Source organism: Gavialis gangeticus, unplaced genomic scaffold (assembly GCF_001723915.1).
Source record: "Gavialis gangeticus isolate Ggan-Ray unplaced genomic scaffold, GavGan_comp1, whole genome shotgun sequence".
NCBI lineage: Eukaryota > Metazoa > Chordata > Crocodylia > Gavialidae > Gavialis > Gavialis gangeticus.
The window spans coordinates 124,863,677-124,874,026 of record NW_017728992.1 but is presented as its reverse complement, the minus strand read 5'-3'; the positions used below and the strand labels follow the sequence as shown (position 1 = coordinate 124,874,026).

Below are 10,350 nucleotides of genomic sequence, written 5' to 3'. Positions count from 1 at the left end.
GATGATCTCAGGTCCCTTCCGACCCTAGAAACTATGAAAACACTCCATTAAGAGGTATAAATACAAACGCAGGTGGGCAACAAAGTCCAAACCAGATATACCATAAATTCAGGTGTTTAAACCACCAGCTCACATTAAAGCCTCCTCAAGGTATCTCTCAGCACTGAGCTGCTCTTTTCCTCCCCTCTTTGCAACTCCCAGGATTCTCCTGTTTGCTGCCTCTTTGCTGCTGAGGGACATTGTTGTCCAGTTTGCCACTTCCTATGTTATCTTTTGCCTTTAAGCTGTGTTCTGTGTTCTCTTTATTTTCTTCAAATCCCGCTTCTCACTTTCTGAATTCTTCTCTCTCTATTGTACTCTTTTAACCTAACTTGTAAGCTCCTGATTTAGATCCTTTGGGAAAGGATCTATCTAGTTAGTTATCTTTGCAGCTCTGTGGCCTGATATAATATGCAACATGAAGATTTAATATTGATAAAAACACTGTAAAGACTGGTTTAGCATCATCTTAATGTAAGATTTGTAAAGATATGAGGAACAAAGTTCAATTTGGGACAGCAGTCAAACGGAATGTCTTCAGTACCAGAGGAAAATAGAATTTGTTTTCTTATCTCATGAGGAATTCTGTGGTTGAAAAACAACCTTTATCTGGTGTTTACTAAAGGCTATAAAAATTCTGCATGAACTATTTACCCTGAGGCTCTAATGCCTCATGTAATCTGTGTAAAATAAATTACTATGACATACCACTAAGGAACTTAAGGATGCCTGTGCATGTGCAGCAAGGCTGCTCCAACATTCTGTAATTACAGTGCATTGGAGCAGACTTGATTAATCGAGTCTGCTGGAATGCGGTAATTACCACACTCTGCAAACTTCAGCTTCATGTGTATCGGCGTCCCTGTACTGAAAAATGGCAGCAGGGACACTTTAGTTAAAGCTTGTTCAATGAGCTTTAGTTAAAGCATTTTTATTTTAGCACAGGTACATGTGATGCTCCAGGCGCTTTAGTTAGAGCAGCTCTTGAAGCAGCCCTCTTCCCCCACCCCTTCTTCCTACACTCCCAAAGCACTTCTATAAATGCCCGTACTGTTTTTAAAACATTGACATGGAAAAATAATGATTGAAATCTAAATATATGTTATAAATGCAATCTATGAAATTTCTGCAGAGCAGGTAATTACTGCTATTTGAATCCAAGATGACAGTTTTTCCCCATTTAATGTAATTTGAGCGCAAGGCAGCAGTGGGGACATGTCACTGCTGCAGCTCCGATTCCAACCCTGACCCCAAGTTGTGGCCTGAGTCGGGACTGCAGATGCTGCTCTCTAGGCCTGTGCAAATAGGGAAGTATTCAATTTGGATTCAGCCGATTCGGAGGACAGTGATTCAATTTGGAGATTCGGATCACTGTCCCAGATCGATTTGGCTGAATCGGCTTCAGAAGATTCAGTGCTTATTTAGAGATTTGCCCAAAGACTATCATGGGAATTCACTGAAATACCTATAACTTTGCCATTTTTGGCAGATTTGGATGAAAGCAGCAGGGATGGTAACCCCTTCTGAGGGCATGCAGCCTGCCAGGTTTCAAGGAGGTAGATGCAGGGGTTTCTGGGAAACTCACCTCAAGGTGCTGACAAGCAAAACTCATGATGTGTGACTTTGTGTGTATGTCAAGACACAGCGGGATGAAAACAGCAGGGATGGTAGCCTGTAACAGGGGGCCTTCCCAGTGCTCAGGCAGAAACAGCTCTCACAAAAGGGACAGAAAGGCTGAAGACAGGCTTATGTGCTATTTCTTTGTCCCTCTTCCAGAACACTGTGTTTGGAAGGGGACTTGGAGAAAGATCACCGTCTCTGGCCAGTTACAGATGTCAGTCTTGTCCTCCCTTTCTCCCCCTCTTGTCAGTTTTTGTTTCCCTGAAAGACTGGCTTCCAAATCTCTGCATCCTTTTTCTGAATCTTTTCTGAATTGATTCAGAGGCTCCAAATCGATTTGGAGGGGGCGGGGGGGTTGTTTCCTGATTTGATTTGGATTGGGTGATTCGGCGTCCAAATTGGGCCAAATCTTCTCTGAATCTAACTGGCAACCGAAGCTTTGCACACTCCTACTACTCGCATCCTCCCACCTGCCCCTCTGCACCTGTTGCCATTGCTTTGTACGTTCCAGCTCCTCTCTGGCAGGGCTCTGGCCCCACTCCAGCTTGAGACATGGTTGCTCCAGCCCACCTGGTAGCAGCTGTGAAATAATTTTCCCTCTGAAATAAATTTCAGGTAATTATTCAGGAGAGTTGAGAAACTCATTTTGGAAAGGCCTGATTCTATCCATGACTCTGTATCTCTCTCTTTTACTGCCCAAAAAATTAATGATAATTGACTCTGTTTTTGCTTTTGTTTTAAGTGAAGTATCTTGGTGTGCACATCTTAAAAACAAAGCAGGATTTAAAACACCTGTATTTGTATCTGAGACTAGAAAAGCTTCTTTTAGAGCTTTGTGGCTTATTCAATAAACCATGTAACTTTCAAGTACATGACTGAGAAGTTTGTAACATGTGTATGTGCATGCACCTGTGTGGGTCTGTGTGTGTGTATGTATGTATTTGTACAGTCACTTCTGACACCAGGATTATTGACTGCTATTGAGCATGAATATAGCAAATCTAGTAGTGGAAAGCTTGTTTAGGAAGAGAGAAACTGCTGCTGATATAAAGCTTTGTGGTCTAAGACTTCTTAGGAATCTTCTACCCTTGCTCTGTTCAGCTTGTGTGCGTGCCCCAGCTGCATGAATGGTTTTCAAAGGTCCCGGGAGGTTGGGACCCTGGGATCAGGATGAGGATTCTTGATTCTGGAGTCCCTATGTGTTGGAACCTTTAAAAACCACGTGTGCAGCTAACTCTTAAAGTATTTTGCTGTTTGCCTTTTCCTTTTGGGAGATGACTATAATTATAACAGCCAGCCAGTAGGAGAAGCTTTTCTATGTCGCTGGTTATGACTTTCTCAGCACAGAGTTGTACCTGAAACCTCATGTTGCTTAATGTGGGGGAAGGGAAAAGGAACCTGAAAAAGCTCAGAAAAGAGAAGCAGGGCATGGAGGTGCCTGTGTGTGTGGATCCTGGCTCCTGTGCTGGGGTGGGGAGGGAAAAAGGAAAAGAGCATGAAGAAGTTGTGCCCCTGGTGGCTGCGGGGGGCACAGCGGTGGTGGGAGCGGCGGGATCTCAGCATCGGTAAGCAGGGGAGCTCCAGTAGATGCTGCCGATGCTGTCTCGGCAGCGGGGGGCCTGGGCGGGTTGGCAAGCACCAAGCAAGGGTCAGTGCTACCGGCAGCATTGGCAGCAGTCAGTGGGGGTCATGGACTGCCCGCAGATGGTGTTGGCGATGACTGCTCGCAGGTGCCACCGACTGTGCGAGCAGCGCCTTTTTGTAGGGGGTGCACCGCCACACTCAGGGGGTGCATGTGCATACCTATGCGTCACCCCTGGAAAAGGGTCAAAGAGCCTCATTTCTGTCCTTGCTAATAGATAACATCATGATTCAGTAAGAAGGTAAGCCACTATCTACCCAAGAGTATTATTAACTTCAGGGAATATTTGAGCATGGTTAAGTAATAGGAAATTGATTGGTATTATTTGACTGATCAGCTGACTGGCACTCCGACTTCTAAATTCGAAAGTCACACCCTGAAAGTAGCACTCTGTCATACCCAGATTATCCTATTCTACATTGGACATGGAAGATGCATTAGCAAACAGGTTAGCTCATCTTTTAATTGGGGAAAATTCACATATTACAGCAGGAGGAAGGAGAAAAATGAAAAGTTTGTGGGTAAGTAGAAGTCCAAATTTAGATTTCTAGTTCTTAGATTTTAAGGACAAATAGGGAAATAGTTGTACATTGAGAAAATGTAATTATTAATTGTCTATAGAAAGAAGAAGTATAATTTAGATCAGGAGTGTTTTAAAGATGGATTCAACTTGCAAAGCCCCATCATCCGGCTCCTGGTGTTTTCAGGTGGTCTGAAGTTGACTTGTATGCCGCACACGGTATGCATTGGGCTGGCCCTGCTCACAGAGTCTGGGACTGATGCTACACGTGGCACCTGCTCCAGCTGATCCAGAATGCATGGCACCCACCCACTGCATATGGATTTCATTATGGAATTGTTGCTCCCAGTTATCAAAAGCAGAGGAGCTATGCTTTCTTCCTTTGTGCTATTTCTTATGTCTGGTGATTAAACGAAGCCTGAGCTGTGTCCTAAAAATTTCCACCACAGATGTGGGAGAATTATAGATTGTTATTTTCCTAGTACAGAATAAGAATTGTGTCCCAAAGGGGGTGAAAAACAGAGAGCTTCCTGGGATAAATGTAGCAGATTCCTGCTTACTGTAACTTCTGGTGTACAATATTAACCTACTACCCCTTCCCCCGAAAAGGATAAACTTATGCCTTCAGCATACATGTATACGTACACGTACCCCTTACCCCTTTTTCCTAGTGGCCCCTAAAGGGCAATACCCTGGCTCTGATGATGAGGAAAGGATGTGGGGGACTAGTACTATTTTTCCTTCATGACCCCCACCTCCTGTTTGTACAAGAAAGGATGGTGGTGAGCCTCTATGGCTTCTTTTGCAATTAACAGTGGGTGCTTAGTGCTTGGGAAGACCGACATGACATTTCCATCGATAATAAGCAGAAAGTCTTTATTAACTAAACGATCTATATGGGAAAATGACAGGTATGCTATTGCAATCTACAAGTAAAACAAGCTATAATCAAATCCAGTGTATTTCTAGCCATAATAGTGGTTTTCTCATCAGCATGGGCAAGGAAGTGGTTCTGATCTTTGCAGCCTCTCACCAGGTGTGGATCTGTCACCCAGGGTGGTCAGCTGGCTGCAGATTATGATGGGTCAGTGTGGTGTTTCACATCTGAGATGAGCACCCCTTGCTGCCAGCTCCGTCCTTCTCTTATGCTCATTCTTCAAAACATGTTTTTCTTGATGGGTTGAAGATCAGGGTCCAGACAAAGCTGACAATGTGGAGGTCATTGTTTTTTGATTGTGGAGTAAACTTTAGCCTTTTGGATCCACCTCTGGTTGTTGTGGGTGAAACTGACATGCACAAAATCCCTTGATCACTCTGGAGGTTTGTCAGTTGCTTAACTATAGTGTGGCTTGATTGCTCGAGCCCAGCACCCTAAACCGGAGGTATGCTACTTGTTTTAATTGCAGTAGGACTTGATTACTTGACGTGAGCACCTTAGACCTTGAATGGTAAGGCACTGTATAGGTTGTTGTGATAACAGGGTGGAACCCAAAATATTTTCTGGTACAGACAGGCACCTAGATTGGTGAGGGATCTGATGACAAGGAAGAGGCAATCACATTGAAAGGGGAATGTATTCATAATCAATTCAGAGTAGCTGGACATGGGATGTACTTGATACCAAAGTCAGAGATGAGATTAACTGTATTATGTTTCAGGTGGTCCCAGCCATGAGTTTACATTCTTGTGCAAAAGGGCACTGATATTATAATTTAGTCATTTGAATACTGCACATAGGCCCAGACTGGAGTCCAGCAGCTTTCCTCACCACTGTCCACAGCAACAATATGGGAAATGCCATAGATACCATAGCCACCTAAAATGAGGCAGGTAGGTGCTGTAACGCAAGTCCCTTCCTGCTTTTTCCTACCTGGACCTACAGACTTTTGCCAGTTTGCATGCTTGTACTGGTCTCCTATTTCAGTTACAGAAGGAAAAATACCAGGTAAGTTCAGTGTGAGAGGGATTAAAGTGTAGACGCACTTTACTTTAAGAGTTCCTTCTTTGTTGGAAAAATAGTCTTATATACCAGGGCAGTGTTCCCTTTAAGGAGTAGCAATCTGAGCACACCACTTCAGTGCAACGTAGGACACTTACCAGAGGTAAGCTTCTCACCCAGGGCAGGCAGTGGGGGCTGGGCCCTGGCACAGGCTCCACCAGCTCCGGGACACTGCTCCGCTCCCCCGTTTTGCCTCGGGGAGCGAGGAGGCACGTGGCGTCAGGGCTGGAGAGTGGAGCAGTTCCCCAGAGCCGGCAGAACCTCATTTGGGATAGGCTCCTCTCTGAGGCGAGGCGAGGCTGGGGGCTGGCACAGGCTCTGCTGGCCCCAGAGAATTGCTCTGTGGGCTCCGCCGGCTCTGGGGAACTGCTCCACTCCCTGGCCCTAAGGCCATGTGCCTCCTCGCTCCCTGAGGCGAAGTGGGGGAGCGGAGTAGTTCTCTGGAGCTGGCGGAGCTCGCGCCAGGGTCCTGCCTCGCCTCGGGGAGGAACTTACCTTCTGTAAGTGTTCCAAGCCATAGCCCAGCTCCTGTCCCAGTGGGTGTGTGGCCTAAAAAAGTTTGTGTGTGGCCAGACTTTTATTTGTGCGCCGTCGCACACGCACCTTAGAGGGAACCTTGTACCAGGGCTGTCCAACTGGTGGCCTGCAAGGGGCTGGCATGTGGTCCGCAGGCTTCAGTGGCCATCTGTTCTACTGCTGCGTGGCAGGGATCTGCACAGCACCAGCACTGCTTGGGGTGGGGCTTGTGTGCTGCTGGGGGTGGGTGGGGACAAGGTTTATGCACTGCCAGTGTTATTCCTGGGTGGGGGAGGAGGCTGTGTCCCGTGTGCTGTGGCCCAGGGTCAGCCCTGTAAAATCTATTATTTCTAACCTTTAATAAAACCACAAAGAGTACAGGTCACCACTTCGTCTGGTTTTAAAATGATGAAGGTGAAACTTAGGGCTTCAGAATTAAGAGGAGAGGGATTTTGCTTGGCACGTTTGTGGTTGTTCTGGCCTATTCTGATACTTCATTTTGGGACTGAGAAATCAAGGTATATTCTTGCTCTTGCAAAAGATTGCCATAGTCCTTCCCTCATTTAAATATGCTAGAGTTGAAGGCAAGATGCAGCTGAAGAGAGAAAATTTGATCTGAAAGTTCTTTTTAGGGAGTGTGCACAAACTTATTCCTAGATACGTTTCAGACTTCATGCAAGTGTTGGATGGGTTTTATTTTTGATTACTTAACTGTTCTTATCCATGTTGTAGGTAAGAACAACTTTAAAACAAACTAGCCATGAAGGATACTAGGAAAAGTCTGAGGGTATGTGCCAAAAAAGGGCAAGCTTTTTTTTGGTGAGAGCCAGCTCTATACAGAACGGGTTTGGTGTCCAGACTTTTGTTCAGTTAATACCAATAAATTTAATGCCCTTAGAACTTGGGCATTGAGGCATATCTCGCAACAAAAATACTGCAACTCAGTTTGTTCCATTTCATTTCCCTGGTATGTTCGGCATGTACGGAATAAAGGGAGGAGAAAAGACCAACTACCCAGGATGCCATGTTAGGAGGAGGGGGTATATTTGGTTGTCGTCAGCACTATATTTCCATATGAGTGCTTAAAATGTTTGGCTTGTGAGGATGGCTGCTCTAAAAATAGCTTTGGAGAAGACTTGCAGTCGGGTCCAATTTCTGGTTCTAGCTGAGTTAGCTTTACAAAACTTTTTTGTCACTGTTGCAAGGCTAGAGTGAGGATAAATCAATCCTGAGTCCAGCTTGGACATTGATTTTGGACTCTGATACACTTATTTTGTCCATGGATAAAAGATACTAATGTCATGGCTGAAGATACAGGTATAATTAATTCCATTCTTTGAGAGAAGCTAAGAAAGCATACTTGTGTTTTGGCTATGTTTGTTTTTATGCTCTAAAATTTGTTTACTGGGTCATGTTTGTGCTTTGGATACAGTTTTTTGTCTTGATTTTACTCACAAGCTACTTTTATTCTTGCTGTTTAAATGAGTCCTGGGCGGAGAAAATTTTCAGCGTTTTTCATGGCAGAATAAATGAGGCGTTAGCTTTGCTTTTGTTTTCTGACACAGCAGTTAAATGGGAGGTATTTTTATTTTTTATGTAAATGTTTGACTTTAAACATGTCTTTTAGAAGAAAAAATATCAAGTTACAGAATATTAAAAACAAGTGAATGAAGAGACTTGTTCACATGCAGTGTCCTTTATTCTTAGAAAGCAGACATGTATATAGTATTTAAAAATGACTATTGAAAGGTTTTAATGCATTTCAAGTTATTTTGTATATTTGCAAAAAGGCATATGATGGGTTAAGCAAAGGCTTACCAGATATGGAAACTGACCTACTTTTTACATAGCTGGCATAATCTACAGAGAAAAGATTTGGAATATGAATTAATTCTCTGGAAAGGGTTCAAACCCAAAGTCAGTATTTCTTAATAGTTTACTAGTTTTTAATGTTGACTATGTGTGTTCATATGCATGTAATGTACACCTGTTTCACCTCTTGTAAACTATGGATGAATGTATCAGTAAAGACTGGCTTTAAAAAAAATATTTATATACAGGAGGTAATTTATTTAAATTATTAGCAAAACTTTTCTGAGGAGAGAGTGCTTAGGAATCTGAGCTTAAAAATATATGATGTTTGTACTATGATTGGATTCTGAGAGACTTAACAGCAGCAATTCTATTTGTACATAGTTTTGTTGCTTTGCGGTATGTTGCCTTTTCTCCAGAGGCAATTAAATGATGTGAGGTAGAAAAAATATAGAACTATAAAATAGAAATGAGAGTATAAAATAGATTTTTACTCAATGCGGAATCTTACTTTGATATGATCTTTTTATACAGTGCTCTAAAACCCTATTTAACCCTCTCTTATTAAACATAGTGTGATTGTGTAAATCCAGTAGTTGAATCCTGAACAAAATGCAGGTACAATATTGTACAGTGGTTTAGTATATAATATGTCAGGGCTGTCTAAGTTCCAGGAAGCTGAGGTCTGCATACGGCATGGGCCTCAGGCCTGGGGACTGTAAGCTGCACAGGCTGCATGCCATGTGGTCAGATGGGTGGGCAGCCTGGCTACTCCCCTCCCAGCCTTGCATATCATGCGGGCAGACCCCTCCACCCTCCTTGCAGTACAGTCATCTCAGCTCCTCGCCCTTCTCCCCACTCCCCCTCTTTTCCCCTGCCAGCTTCATGTGCCACCCACTGCACTGCTCCTGCTATGCGTGAGCAACATGAACAGTCCAGCCCCTTCCCTAGTGCACATGCATCATGGGATTGTAACCCTCTCCTGCTATGCTCCCATGCCCATAGGATTAGAGGCAGAAAGTATAAACCAGAGGAAGGAGGAGGAATCCAAACAACCTGGCTGCGAGTGGAGTGGAGTGGAGTGGAGTGGAGTGGAGTGGAGTGGAGTGGAGTGGAGTGGAGTGGAGTGGAGTGGAGTGGAGTGGAGTGGAGTGGAGTGGAGTGGAGTGGAGTGGAGTGGAGTGGAGTGGAGTGGAGTGGAGTGGAGTGGAGTGGAGTGGAGTGGAGTGGAGTGGAGTGGAGTGGAGTGGAGTGGAGTGGAGTGGAGTGGAGTGGAGTGGAGTGGAGTGGAGTGGAGTGGAGTGGAGTGGAGTGGAGTGGAGTGGAGTGGAGTGGAGTGGAGGCTGGGCAGAAGCCTATAGGCCACACGATAACCCTTCAGGACCATATTCAGCCATTACAGGAACAGCCCTGTAATGTGCCATAACTTTCATTCCCTTTATGTAAATTTATATTAAATTTAATCTTGTAATTTCCAAACTTTTAAATTCCAAAAGGGTATTTGTTTTTACCAGCCCCTTTTTTTTAAATCTCTGATCAATAATGTTTTGCATATATTGTCATACAGTATTTTACCTTTACTTACAATTTTCTTATCTTTTATTACTTTCTTAGTCATCTTGTTGCAGTTTTACACTGTATTGTGTTCAGGCATCAGGATATGAAGTACTGTCTCTAAAGCTTACTGGAAGAGAGCTGTTGTGCTAAAATATTGAAGGAATTGTTCTAGTCCTTGGTTCTTGATCTATATTAAATAGATGACTAATATTAAATAGAAAACATTTTCCCTGTAATATTGCATCAGAACAGTTAAGCTGCACCGGTTGCATTTCTTGACATGTCTGTACTCTTCATATTAAGCAATGAATGCAACGAAGTTAGCTAGTTGTGATCCTGATGACAAGCAGTCTGACAGCCCTCCTGTACACAAGGCAAGTTAGGCTGCCTTGATTCGTATGCTGTTGCTGGGTTTGGGCCTGGTCTTGTTTTTTCAAAAAACATTTACCCTTCTGGTGATCATTTAGCATTGATGTCTATTTGTCTTTTGTCATTGTGGGTGCTATTAAATAAGGAAGCATATATTGATTTAATTTGATTTTTGTGTATAATAGAATGTGAAGTAAGCATTATTACTTTGTCTCATCACAATATATTAGTGTTGTTTGTTTCTTTTTTCTTTTTTTCAGTTTAAAATGAAGATGC

General features: G+C 43.5%; 1 protein-coding gene across 4 annotated transcripts in view; it reads left to right on the top strand.

Annotated features, from left to right (window-relative positions):
* The first annotated feature begins 7,422 nt into the window (after nt 1-7,422).
* LOC109304915 (aspartyl/asparaginyl beta-hydroxylase-like) overlaps nt 7,423-10,350 on the top strand; it is a 119,413-nt gene continuing 116,485 nt past the window's right edge. For 2 of the 4 annotated variants that reach the window (XM_019527719.1, XM_019527718.1), the window contains exon 1: nt 7,425-7,653. In XM_019527719.1, coding sequence (XP_019383264.1) covers nt 7,638-7,653 — 16 coding nt within the window. In that variant the 5' untranslated portion in view covers nt 7,425-7,637. Of the gene's footprint in view, nt 7,654-10,350 lie in introns of all 4 variants that reach the window. The other 2 variants (XM_019527720.1, XM_019527717.1) reach the window with 2 other exon arrangements.